We start from the raw sequence: 14503 nt of genomic DNA on the forward strand, positions 1-14503 counted from the left end.
TATTTATTAAATTTTTTTGTATGAAAACATGGAACAGTGTGGCCTCTTCTGAGCTTCTGTAGTTCTTGCTGGCTTTTCCATCCCACCGTTTGGTGCTGGTCATTCAGTCGGATGGAGCATCTGAAAGGGGCCAGGGTGATGCACTTTTGAAACCATTCAAACAGCAAAGTTTATCTGGGTTCTCAAGAAGTCTTGGGGCTGCTGTGAGGGCGGGAGCTGTGGGGGCCCCTGATTCCCTTGTTATCTGACAAGTGTGGATACTGCTTGAATAAATACCACTGGATTAATGGCTCGCAGTGTGGAGGTGAATTGTTTGGGAGCACGCACAGGGAATGTCCACTGCCCTGGCAGCACTGACAGGGTTCTTAGCAGTTTGGGATTGGCGTCGGGGTGAAGAGGGAGACTTAGTGCTCTCTCATTTCCCGCCTAGCTGTTTGGATTGGATGGCTAGTGACATTTTGCTGTCATTACAGACCACAGCCTATGGCTTTCCGTGTAGGCCTATCCCTGGAGCTTCTCTTTGCCACACAGTGGCTAGTCTGATGTTAGGGCCCGTCTAGTGACCACCTTGACCCGGAGAATGAGTGTTGGGCTGCCTCACCATGCAGACCGTGGGTGCTGGGTATCTGACTTCCTGAGAGCTTACAAGATCCTACTGCCCTCTATATCTGCAAAGGGCAAGAGTGGTGGCTCCAGGGGCCTTGTCTTTTCCCCATGCTGCGGGATTCAGGTGGCTGGCTTCTGGTTCCTCTTCGGCTAGGGATAAGTTGGGAAAGCTCATAGACACATTCCAGGAGCTATGCGGAGTCACTAGGAATTCCCTGCTTCTGGTTAGGAGGCCAAAGCTTACCTTTCTCAGAATGCTCCCTTGCACCCAGTTCATGGCCCTTTGAACTTACTGGTTGAATACAAACGGGGTCAACCAATGTTGAAGAAGCATGCTCTGTTTTGTCTCCAGGAAGTTTTCTCTTTATTTTTTATTTACCAGTCTAGGGATTATTCTCAGGTGGGCAACTCATTTTAGGGACTTTAAGCATCCCCAAAACCTCTGGGCATGAACAGAAACCATCAAAGGATTCAATGTCTCTAACAGCCCTAAGAGCGCCCAGCCATGCTTGTTTGGGTACCTCATTGAGGTGCTTCAGAAGGACCCAGATAGTGATGAGTTTAGATGCCCATGACATCTTGCCTTGGTGGAACCATACTTTGTCATTAATCTTTGCAGGTAGACAGCTGGTTTCTGCAAGGTGGGGTCAGAGGAGGAGAAGTGGGGACCCTATAAGCCAGAAGACAATCTTGTTAAGCAGCACCAGATTCAAATAGCATTCTGAAGTAATACCTTGTTCTGGTGGTTTGTAAACTTGGATTCAGCAGGACTCTAGAATTCTTTGGATAGCTGCCAAGTAGTTATGTGCCAAGAAAAAAAAATTAATGAGCTTCTGCAGTTCTTCATTCCAGGAGGGAAGTGATCTTGAGATTCATGGGCGTTGTCTTGACGAGCCTTTGGTCCCGACACTGAGTAGTGGGAGGGCATAGGTCAGACTCCTGTGGGCACGGCTCAGAGCCAGGATTGTGGAAAGAGAAGGAAGCGAAGGAGGCCCGGTTATGCTGGGGTCAGGAAGGAGAAAAGAGGACTCAGCTTCAGTCCTCCCGGAGATGTTCTCAGCCCTCCTGCAAGAAGCTTTGGGAGAGAAACATTTCGGGCTAGAATCTGAAAGTTAGAATGCACGATGAGACACCAGAAGGGAATTAGCCTCAGGCTGATGGTTTTACCTGAGACGCTGTCCCCAGATTCTAGACAACTGCAGAGGAGGAACACTTTTTAAATGCAAGTGAGTCTGCATGCCTCTCACTTTCTTCACTGCAGAAGTCCAGGCCCAGCCCAAGACCCCGTAGGATCAGAACTCACCAAAGTAGGATCTCAGAGTCTACATTTTCAACAGGCTTTCCCCTGTCCCTTCCCCCTTTTGCTTGCACACAGTAAAATTTGAGAACAGCTCCACTGAAGTACTAAAGTATATGCTCTTCATTAATTACAATGTTTTCCCTCCTTGTTAAATGGAATTAAATAGCCTGGAAGCCAGTTTGTTGCTAAATTACCACCTGACATCATTTTTAAGTAAAACGATTACACTGCCCCTTAAGCAAGCTGTGGGCTATGTGATTCATCTTTATTAGCTGATCTGAGGGGTCAGTGAGTCAAAGTTAACTTATTTAGTAATATTTCTTTGGTAGAAAGGAGCCAAGGAAAGCAGATGTACGGTCCCCACTTTTTTAAATGGTATACCTGCTTGCCTCAAAGTGAACAAAGTAAGCTGCTAAATATCAGCTACTTTTAAAGAAACAAAACAAAACAAAACAAAACAAAAAAAACTGTCCTAGAGGCCCATCGGGGTTTGAACTTCAGCTGAATGAAGCCCCACCACTTCCGTTTTTGACTGTGGGTTGCTTTCTTGCCTCCTCTGGGAATGAGAAACAGGAGTTCAGAGGTTCCCGGGCTGGGAAGACATAAGCACATGGGTTATGGGAAGCCTTCTCCTGCTAATGTGTATTTATACTTTGTAAGCTCTGATTCATCCAAGCATTGGAACACAAATCTGCTTCCTGAGGTTCAGTTTTTAAATAGTTTGCAAAAACAACAATTATTTTTCTTAACATTTTTTTTCCCTACTGCACAAGCAGCTGAACACCCTGGCTCAGACTATGTCAGTCTCTAACAATGCCAACCAACAGCTCGGTTATCCAAGGTAGAATGAGGCCCCTGGAGGCAGGTCTTTGAGGTTCTTGTCCCAGAAGCCTTAAAAACAAAGTTTAGAAGTCATTAGGACAATCCTGTTGCATCACTTCAGCTTCATGCAGTGTTTCTGGGTGTGCTAAAAGTAATGAATTTTTTCTTGGGGAGCAATTGTTTTTCAGTGGTCGTGACATGGGTAAGCAAGGCTGGGGGTGGGTGCTTGCAGGACTAGGGCTGTGTGGTTGTCTGGCAAGGCAACCTAACATGGGACCCAGCACCTGCATGGCATCCTCTGAGACCATGTCAAAAGGGTGTGGCTCCCTTGCTTTGGACACACAGTCTACCAGCACTACTTGCTCTTGCATGCCAGGTACAACCTTTCTGGCAGAGAGTGTGTTTCTTTCAAGTCCAACGCAGCTTTTACAAGTCTCAAATTATGTATCATTATGCACGGGTCCAGTATTAACCTGTGATATGCAAGTCAGGGAAATTATCTTAGAGTAAAGGCTCTTAAATCCAGTAAGAAGCTTGAATGAAAGAAAGTCTGCTCGTAGCCTCCCCAGCCCATCCCTCTGAAAATACCCACACTAGAGGACGAAAGGTTGCATTCTTTATCCACAGAGCAAAAGCAGGTACCAGCAACATGAAAGTTGCAGCTTTAAAGTCGTGTTGTCCTGGCAGGATGTGCGTGGCTCCTGGTGATTCCAGGGGAGGCCCAGGTTTGCAGCTGCTCTTCTAATGACTACTCAGGCAGCCATACTGATTGCCCCCTCTGTGATTAGCATAAGGCGCGGGGGTGGGGGGTGGGGGGAGCTTCTTTGCTTCATCCTCCCAGAGACATGTGTGGTTGAAAAACCTCCACGGCAGAGTCGCCTAATGCCAGTATAAGCCATGATCCTCCTCATCAAAGGATCCCAGAGGGGCAAACTGAGGCCTCCAGAGGTTTGGGGGTTGTTCAGACAGCAACAGCCAGGGCTAGAATTTGGAGCCCTCTCCTCCCTGGGCTGCTTGCTGTTGTGCTTTATCTGGAAACTTACCAGGTTTATGCCAGGATCCAGCCTTGGCTGAGATCTCCATGAAGCACTGTGATTGGCGCTAAACAGGAAATAAATAAAAGCTCATGGAGGCTCCAGGGAGAATCCGCTGTGACATAACCCGAACTACATTTACCTTGATGGTGGCATCTCTGAGTCAGGGAACCGTAGGTGTTTTTTGAATCGTAGATGAAGTCCCAGCCCTTAGGGCTGTTGCTTTGTTCTTGGGAAGTTTCGGACTTCCTCTTTAGGTTCTGCTTCATAGAATTAGAAAATGAATTGCAGGAAAGGGGTACTGAGAGGAAACAGGCAGGTCTCCACAGATTTCACCCTTCCCTTGCTTGTGTGCACACGCAGTTCAGTTACATGTATATCCATACACACTCATATGCCTGCATGCATGCGTGTATACATAGAACTTGATAGGTATTTTTAAAACTGGTGTCACTGCTGGGTCTGCCTGCCTCCCTGATGCAACCATCCTGTTGGGGTGGCTTGGTAGTAGCAGCTACACAATTACCTCTCATCCATGCTCCCTAAGCATGCCTGCCTCATTGGGAAGGCTCCTTCTGTATTATAGTAGAAAAACCACCTGACCATTTAAAATTGCGAAAATCCAGATTGAATGAACGAGCCAAAGGTAGCTATGTCCAGGGGGCCACCGGTCGCTACAGCAGATGGCTGTGACAGACACATCTCCACCACTGCTGAGCCACAGCTCTGCTTTCCCTCACTAAAATGCTTCTCACTCCCTGCTTTCTCCCACTCAGGTTGATGAATTAGAATCTCCCCTTTGAGTCATCTTTTACCTCTCTGTCCCTGTTTGTAATGTCAGTGTGGCCAGACCATCCCTCTGCACCAGGTACCGATGAAGGAATGATTTGGATAAACTCCATCCCGTGGGGAGGAAAAAAAAAGTTCAAGTTAGAACATTCGAATCCTCCCAGTGGGTTCGCTATGGCTTTGTGGCGCTGGAAGTATATTTTAGAAAACTCAAAGGGCAAATGTGGATGGCCTACAGGTTTGAATAAAACTAAGGCAATATGCCCCTGGGGTAAGGAGAAGGGAGCTGGAAGGGGGGAGATGGGAGAGGGTCAGGTCTCATCACACCCTCCTTTTTCCATCCGCACCCAACCATCTCCTGCTTCCTGTGTGTTCTCATTTGGACAAGGCTGGCTGTGGTTCAGTTCTAAGATACTTCCTCCAGCACTTCTGCTTCCACAGTGGCCTGGCTTGACATTTGACTGTTACTTTCACGCTCTTGGTGCGCAAGCCAGACTGTATGCTCAAAGGCAAGAGCTCTTGGGCCAGACTTCCTGGATTCCAGTCAGAGCTCTTCCATCCACATTTTGGGTTTTGTAATTTTTCTCCCACTAGGGCCTTGTTTTTGTGCTCCGGGTTTGGATCAACTTGGATATTTCCAGAATATTTTGCCATTGCAATACTGAAATCACTATAGGAAAAAGAAAATAGGCTGCTATTAGTTTTTAGCTGCGACGTGATAAGAGCCCGTTAAAGGATGAAGGTATTTAGTTAGATAAACATGTATCAAAGAAGAGCTATAAGCTGCAGGAGCTAGTGATGGCCTCCCAAGGATCCCTGGCCCCTTGTAGTTGAACAAATACTGTACGATAGTGATGGTTGTTCATAAATGGACTGTCTCACTTGGGTGGACATAAGGATAGAAATTTCCCAGGGACACCGGATAGTCACAGAACCACAGTGATGGTTTTCGTTTTTAGAAGAAAAATGTCTCTGGCCACCAAAGGAGAAGTCAGTGGACTCAGCGTGTGAGATATTTCAAGACAGTGGAGATCTCTCCATTAATGAGGTGGGGGGGCTCATGGCAAAGACCTCAGAATGGCTTCTAGAAGATCCCTGTCAGAGCCAGCTGGATAATGGGCACCCTTCATCTGCTGTTCCAAGGAAGAAGGTTATAATGCAGGGGAGGTCAGAGGTGGACCTTTGCCTGGCTGCGTCTTCAGATGGGGATAAAATGACTAACATCCCAATTTCAGTGTAACACTGAGCAGAGGATCCGACTAAAAGGTGTCAGAAATGATGAGTTAACTGATTTATGTGTTGTCAAGGCAGTAAATCCATATCAATTTGTTATACAGCAATGGAAAGCTACAGCCCTCTTGCAAGGGAGAATCAAACCAGGCCGTGTTCACATTCAGAAGCTCTGTTGGGTGGCGATTATACAAGTGGTTGGCTTTTCCTTGATCAATTCGGTGCCTGCTGCCAGTGTAGCAGAAAGAAAAGCCCACTCAAGATGGGAACGAACTAACTACAGGACTGTAGGAAACAAAAACAAGCAAACACAAGAAAGCCAAGTTGGGGCCCTGTTAAATTCCACACAACTGCACGGTCTGCACGGGTACATTGCTGGCTATACAGCCTTTGACTACACAGCTCTCTCTCTTCTCCTTCCTCCCCTCTAAAATCAGTGTTCAGCTGAGGTGCCTGGTTTTGGAGGACCTCAGACATGGCATTGGATCGGTTTCTTATTGCTATGGAAGGACCTGATGTTTGACCACTTTTAAGAAGTTTTCAGTAGACTGGGCATTTCAGAAATAGTCTTTCTGTAATGGCTCCTCCCCTACAGAGCTTTTTCCCAGCAATTATGTTCACTCCATGGCTGTCACATTGCACAGTGGCCTCCCCACCTCCCTACCCCCCCCGGATTGAGAACAGACTAAATGTCAAACCTTCTTCTTCCTCCCGTCTGGCTCTCATGTGCTGGGCAGCTGGCCTAGGCAGACATGCTCAGCTGCTAGCAGAGCAGCTAAAGGGTTCTTACAAATCCAGTGGGCATGTCTAAAATATTATAGGGATCTGGCATTAGACCTAACATACAAAACAAGAGTCCATGTACAACCGAGGTTCGAGAGAACATGGGATTTGATAAGAAATGTCATCTTCAGGAGACAGCATGCCGATTTGTTGCGGAAAGTCCCTAGATGGATGGAGCCTGCTTTGAGTCCTTTCCAACTAGAGAGTCTTAGCTTCAAACCAGAATTCATAACAGCAGATACACATCCCAGCCCCCTACTCCTTTGCACGGAGTCCCTGGTCCCAGAGATCCTTTCAGATGACCAGAGCCCTTCTCACTGGCGAGCCACTGGAGGAAGCTTTTCCCTGTGTTTCTTGGGTATCTCCCACCCAGCAGAAAAGCTTACCAGGGTAGCATTTTAAGGGAGAGTATGTAAATAAAGCCATGCTGCTACTTCACAAGCTTCTGGCGTCCTTGGAGGTTTTTTCCAGGCTCCTCCTTCTGGGATAAGGACCAAGCGCCCCCGCCCAAGTCCGATTTACCAACTCAGCCTTCCTCTGACAAGAATAGATGAGCTGGTCTGAGCCCTCCCAGACACCCACAGAGGGTTTGGGAGAGAAAGCTCTGTGTTCTCACCAGACAGGCATGTGGAGGAGGAACTCAACAGGTCTTCGGAGTCACTGGGCCTAGCAAAATTTCCAGCCCACCCATCACCTGCCTCCTCTGGAGAAGGGGCTGCCAATCTGCACACTGCTTGGGGGCAGGTGGAGAAAGGGTGGGAGACATTTAGCAGGAGGGCGGGCTGTGTGTGCTTGTGTCTGTGTGGCGTGGTGAGTGTGCTGATCATGGTGCCGAGCTGGAACAGAAGAGCAGGCAAAAGGGCGTGGGAGACTGGGGACCCCTTTAGAGAAGCTCTTCTGCCCTAAAGCAAGTCAAATCCCTGCTGCGGAGTTGCTTTCTCTTCCTCCCTTTTGAGTCTTCTGTGCTGAGGTGACCTCTCCCCGGTGGAGGTCAGCGCTCTGCTCACCCTGACACACTAGCCTTCTGGGGCTTGATCGCCTTAGAGCCCTAGGAAAAGAAGTCTCCAGCTAGTTTCTGAGAGAAAAGCTGTAGTAAATCTCCTGCAGAAGCTGTTTTTTCTTTAAAGAAAACACACACACACACACACACACACACACACACACACACACACACACGTCTTCTGGGAACTGCAGAAAACAACAGACGCAAACTGTACCTTATCATAGAAGCCTCTCACAGCTACTTCGCCCTCTAATATAAATCAGGCTGGGTAATGAACGGGGTTTTTAAGAAATGTAACTGAACTTAAAATACAAGGTCAGTATCTCATCCTAGGTAATCCTCTGCAGGATGAGAAAGTCTCCTGATTTTCCCACAGGGTTATTTCACATGCGCTTTCTGAGCCAAAATATTTTAAAAGCATTCATTCTCCCGTTGCTCTGCCAAAAGCTAGCCTGAGATTCACATGCGCTTTTAGAGGGCCTATTAATGATATTAATGATCATGGATCAAAGGCAAACCCCAGAGGTTTATGTAGAAATTCCAGACAATTATTTAGGCACTTTGAAAACTCATCTTCCGAATGAGGGTAACAATATCTCAACATGGAGAATGATGTGCAGGGTCTAACACTTTGGAACGGAAGAGCCGCAGAAGTAAAGGGAAACACAACCCTTTGATTAAAATGCACAGCTATTATTGACACCTCGTCCCTAAAGACTTCCTACTCATTTGTCTGAAAGTGGGCGTACTTTAGATTTGAAGAAAGCCTTCTTGTAAGGGCTATTTTTCTCAGTCAACCCTGCCTGTCAACATCCAGGATTTACATAAGCACACATACCCCATTTTGAAAAAGTAGTTCTTAATATGGCATCCCATGAGAATCATTGCTTGAGGGGTTTTAAAAATACTAAAATGTAGCCCCGACCAACCCCAGGAGAAAGGCTGATCTACAAGCCACATAGGGGACTAGTGTCCACTATAGGGAAGCATTTCTAGACAGATGGACAAATTAACACAGGGGTGTGACATCCTTACTTTAGTACTTAAAGGGCAATGGGTTTACACTTAAAATACTAGACAGTTTTGAAAGATGGGGAAACTGAAGACTGGAAGGTTAAGTGACTTATAGTAAAACACACAGAAAACCTAATGGCAATGTAGCTCCTGGACCCAGGGTTTACGGCTTGCAGTACCATGCAGTGCTGTGCCATTATGTTGTTCCAGCTCTCCAGTCCAGGTTCCAGCCCAGGGCAGGGTATCCTTTGTGTGGGCTTTGCCACACAGTACACCAAGACGACCAAAACACCGAGAAAAGGGCTTCCCCATTGGTAGTCATCCTTCCCATTTCACACAAAGCTCTGATGTCATCTCCGAATTGACACGGAAATGCTTTTGGAGGGACGGGAAGAGGGCCAACAGGGAAATCTACTTACAAGTGACCACAGGCCCAAGGGACGGAAACATTGAAGTTATTAGAGAAGGAGGTGACCCAGAACCTCCAGCAGTACTGAATAAAAGACCAGATGCTCATGCAGCACGTAAAGGAGCTCATCTGGGGGAATGCCAGGGTTCTCAAGAGTATGAAAGCCCTTCCTAAGAGGTCCATAGAACTCACTTAGGAACACAGTGGGAGCGGACTTAGACTGCTAAGACAGCCTAGAACCTTAAGGGTCAATTTGATCTTAATGATTCTCACTAGGCTTTCTAAACCTAAATGTTTTGGGCCAGTGGTTCAAATGGTACCTTTAACTTAGCAAGATTCCCAAAGGCCAAGAAACGTTCCTGGGAGGAAAGACATTCTTACAGGCAGAACATAACTGAGAATAACATGTTCAGAAAAGGGTGCATTGGATATGCATTCTTTGAGCTTAATTCACTTGTTTTTGAACAGCATGTCTCTCTCTTTCACACACCACACACACACACACACACACACACACACACACACACACACACACAAACACACATACACATTCCTCACAGAGGCAGGACCAAGACTTGAGGTCAGTGTGGGCTATGTAGTAGGTTTGAACTGTGGGATATAGTGAGACGCCCCCCCCACCGCTCATCGCACAGACACAAAGTAAGCAATCTGGATGACCCAACACAAAACACACATATTTATTCATAAAAAGGTACAGTTTCAATACAAAAATGGTTTTATTTGCTGGACATTCTGACTCTTTAAGCTACTTAAACGAGAGGACCAGGGTTCTCCTGGAGATTTGGCAATGTCTAATTCTACCCGGAAACTCATTCTGAGAATCTGTCAAATTACCACCTATTAGAACCCATCAGATGCTTTGGGGAGTCAAATGTGTGGTTTTACCGACTTTTGCTTCAGTAAACTGTAATTCCCAATCTCTGGTAAGAATGGTGATGGGAACACCTAATGCAGTATGGCAATTCTCTGCTGCCAATGGAATTTACCTGGATGGGTCCAGACGATAAGGGAAATCTCACCCATCTAAGGTCCCTGTTATGCTACTCATTGACATATATTCACTCCCTGTCTCATTAAATATATATAGAAACCAAACTAGAGGAAATTCTGCAGATTTCTGAGAATTTAATTATACCCTGGAACAGCAAGACTGATGATATATATGGCTACATTTCTGTACTGAGTGGTTACTTGAGTTAACTTCGTTTTACAATGCTTAATTTATTTTGTACTGTGGAAAGCTTTAAGCTATTTAAGAGTAGCCAGTTTAATTTTGACTTATCTTTTTTTTTTTAACTTGCTCCAACATGTTTCAGTTCATCACTGTTTCAATACTGGGGAATGAACTCTCTTGTCTTGACAAACCAAATGCAGTGATTTCCTCATAAAAGAAGAAATTAAAACAATTTCCATATTCCAGTCCCAGCATGCTGCACAGCGAGTTTTTTTGGCTCTTGAAAAGTTGCTTGTTATTCAGAGGACCATTCACTACTGTTTTGTGGAAATATTACAGTAAGGTCTGCCAAGGAAACACGAATGCCGCCACTGATCCTAGGCCATTCTCTTGGGCATAGATAGTTCCTTCCCTATGTGTCTGCCCCAGTCAGGACTCTTTCTGAAGCCAAAGGGCACTGATAGGCACGATCTCTGCTGAAATCTAAATACGACAGCAAACATAAACAATTATACCGAGACCCCAGCATCATCTCCAAGATACACTCTGAGAAGGTTCATCCAGAGATCAGCTACATTCTTCAGAAATCAAACTTCAGAGGTTTTATTTTTCTTTCTTATTGATATCTTAGGGATCAAATCCAGAGAACTGTACATGCAAAGCGCCTTCTTCACAAATAGCCCATGAGTCTTATTTTTAAAGAATGAAATGCATTTCCATATTTCTTTAGCATGCAATAAGGGAACAAAACCATGTGGTTCTTACTCTGTTCTAGTGCCAACTGACCTTTTACACTTAACGTATCATATGCATATCTGGGTGAGTTTACCTCCAGTGGCAAAGAAAAAACAATTGTGCAAGAAAAACCTCAGATTATTCTCATACCTTTTTTCATCTGTTTGTTTTGAGACAGGGTCTCACTATGTAGCTCTGGCTATCCGGAAACTTACTATGTAGGCCAAGTTAGCCTTGAATTCACAAGATCTGCCTGCCTTTGCCTCCCGAGTGCTAGGACAGCATCAGGCCCAGCCTCTCCCACAGGATTTTAAATGGGGGTGGAGGGAGAGGAAGGAAGGAAGGAAGGAAGGAAGGAAGGAAGGAAGGAAGGAAGGAAGGAAGGAAGGAAGGAAGGAAGACATAACCAATTCTCGCTTATTAAATGTCATTTGAAAGAACATAGAGGTGGCTTAGCATCCCAGGTACTGAGAAAGTTTTTCAGTTATAATAATATCAGGAGAACTGGATGGATATCTCTTGTAAGTATCAGAATTACAGGGACCTGAATATAAATTTAATTTGGGTACCAAGGAGTTTAAGAACTTGTTTTTGACTATCAACACTGACAGGGTCTCAGAATTTCAAATGCCAATTTGTTATCATAGTTAAGAATATAAAAACTCATACCACTCCCAACAGTAGAAAATATTTAATATACCACCTGATGATTAACAAAACACTTGGGACTAAGTTCCCCCTTTGTCCACCTATTCAAAGAATTGTAAAACCATTCAAGAAACAAGAAATGTAGAGGTGATTCAGATACACTGAAGGCAAATGCTTAAAGGCAAAATTCCTTAAATATATGCCACTTGTGGGAGCCCAGAGCCATTCCCTGCTAATCCTGTTAAAATCCATTGTGCAGGAAGACTGTGAGAAAGACCATATCTATGTACAAACCAAACATACTATTTTTTTCTCACTAGTCACAATAATCATTATTTCCTACAATAACAGGTTTGAAAAACAAAACATTTCTTGAAAGCAAATCCTTCATTTAAGTACAATTAAGGACTGAGTATGACCTTAACCATTAAACAAGTAAAACCCTATTTATACCAGGTCAGAATGTCTTAGTTTTGGAGTCCATCATTCTGATAGGACTGGCTTTGACCTTTCTGAGTGAGCTACTTCTTGGTGTATAATGGGGGCTACTTGGGCTTCCATTGAGAATTCAATGGTTGGGAATTATCTCTCAAGAAAAAAAGCTCAGCAAGAAAGGAAAGGAACAACAGCAAGCGGTTTCTGGTCCTTTGAGGCTGGGATGATCAGATGAAACTTCCAGGTGACAACTTAGCTTTCTTGTCTTGAGAGCAGGCTATACATCCAAAGAGAATATGTAAATGCCCTGTGAATTTTTCCAACTTGGAACTGGAATGGGTTCTGGTCTGTCCTTACTGTAGCTGGAATATTGGAGGTGTGAACAAGGACAGTGTCAGACCTGCATCACACAGAACACACCTCTTCCATGTCTTCACCTACGGCTGAGATGAATTGCCCGTACGTTTCTGGCAACTACAGCTAACCAGCTCCCTAAGCGCATCCTATAGCATAACCTGGGAATTAAGTGACTCACACACCAAACCCAATCTAAATACTTCACAAGTCCGAGGGAACACAGGGGTGTACATGTGGCCCCAGTTGATGGAAACCGTGGTAGCAAGGCTGGAGGAAATAATTCCTAGGGAATCATCAGCTTTAGTGTTATTTCAGAATCATAGTTCCTCTCAGACTCCAAAACCTGCATTTTGCATAGAACCACAAAGCTGAGAACCATTAGCCTATTTTCGCTGCCAGGTACTCAGTTTGAGGAGCAAGAGGACTGGAGCACAAGACCTGGCCGGCAGTGCAGGGCATCGTCTGTCTCTCTGTATCCCATCAGGAGGTCTCCATAGTGATGCAGTGAGAATACTCCACATTACTGGTTTCTCCACGGGGTCCTATATACCTTGACAAGTAGAGGGCTCTTTGTCAACACAGTGTTTTCTGGAGACAGTTATAAACATGAGAAAGTAACACACCTATTAGAAAAACAGCCTCCAGGAGGTGACTATGAAGTCTAATCCCAACACAAACAGCCTTTAAAAAAGATTTATCTCATGTGTAAGTATGTTTTGCCTGCTTGTGTGTATACATACCATGTGCATGCCCAGTGCCCATGGGGGCCAAAAGCGGGTGTTGTGTCTCCTGGATCTAGAATTTGTGATGCTTGTGAGTCACCTGGTGGATGCTTGGAAGCCAACCTAGATCCTCTGCAATAGCAGTAAGTGCTCCTAAAAGCTGAGACAGGCCTCCAGCCTCTAAACATCTGTTTCTTTAGAGAGATTACCCCAATTCTTTCCAAATCCTGGGAACTACACACTCAAGGTTTTCTTGCCACTACATCCTCTGCTAGAACTTTGTAATTTCTTTCTTTTTTTGCTTGAGCCGCCTTGAACTGTAGCTAATCTTTCGTCAGCTGCAGCTGGGGTGGCTTGCTGTGCTTGCCCTGGGATGTTGGTCAGAAGGTGTCTGGAGGAGAGATTTTCCAAAGCATGTAGCTCTTCTTTAGCTGTGGCTCTTGCCAAATCCTGATTCAAAAGCAACCCTGGATCTGACAACGTTAACGCTGGCCAAACACTGAGAGCTGTGCTCTTTCCCACCATCACGTCTCCTGGGGCTAACCCATCATTTCCAAGAGAAACTCTCCTGCGGTGGTCAGAGTCTTCTGCAGAGCCGCAGTTCCTGCGTTTCTGTTGTGTCTTGGCTGCTCGTGGACTTTGCTTCGGACCTGGTGATGCTGACTCATAGCTACCCATAGGGCTCCTGCTTAGAAGCCCCGTCTTTAGCCACTCCCCAGGATGAGGTTGTTGCTGGCTGCTAGTGTCTTCTGGCTGAGTCTGGGAAACATTTTCCAGCTTTTGAACTGGAAGCCCCCGGTGGCTCTTGGCTGCTTTTATGTCATCCTGTGCTTGACCCATGGATTCTGACAGGAAAACTGCTGAGGCATCCCTGCTCCTTGGTACCACAGTAATGACCGAGTCACTAGATCCTCCCACGAGGTCTGCGCTGGTCTGTGATTTGCTCTTGGCACTGCTTTTTGCTTCAGTTCTTCTCACACTAAAACAGACAATTAAGATTGTATGGCATGTGAGGTTTGCAATGGCATGGATTCCTCCAAACCCCCACTCCCCGCTGTTACACCTGAGAACAAGGCATGTGCCAGCTGGCTTCTCCTCAACACCTCAGCATAGCTAGGAAATCCCCAAAGTGTACATTGAATATAGATTGGATTAAGCAATAACCTCCACATTTTCCACTAAACTAGGATATGTTCTAAGGTTTCAGTGTTGGTTCAGTGATGGAATCATTTTAAAATGGAATCACTTTAACCAAACAGGTATGCATTTTCAGATGTCAGAGGAAAATTCTCCCTGGGGTGGATACACTGACTTTTACTAGGAGGGAATGCTTAGATACATCCAAAGCACAGGATGTGTGTGCACACCCACAGATATGTACAAACATGCACACATGTTTATATTTGTGAATAAATACTAAT

At 45.4% G+C, this 14503-nt stretch overlaps 1 protein-coding gene across 3 annotated transcripts in view; it reads right to left on the reverse strand.

Annotated features, from left to right (window-relative positions):
* Positions 1 to 9664: 9664 nt before the first annotated feature.
* LOC119814031 (SLX4 interacting protein) overlaps positions 9665 to 14503 on the reverse strand; it is a 163610-nt gene continuing 158771 nt past the window's right edge. For all 3 annotated transcript variants that reach the window (XM_038329282.2, XM_038329281.2, XM_038329280.2), the window contains one exon: positions 9665 to 14061. In XM_038329282.2, the coding sequence (XP_038185210.1) occupies positions 13317 to 14061 (745 nt within the window). In that variant the 3' untranslated portion in view covers positions 9665 to 13316. The remainder of the gene's footprint in view (positions 14062 to 14503) is intronic.

Source organism: Arvicola amphibius, chromosome 5 (assembly GCF_903992535.2).
Source record: "Arvicola amphibius chromosome 5, mArvAmp1.2, whole genome shotgun sequence".
Classification (NCBI taxonomy): domain Eukaryota; kingdom Metazoa; phylum Chordata; class Mammalia; order Rodentia; family Cricetidae; genus Arvicola; species Arvicola amphibius.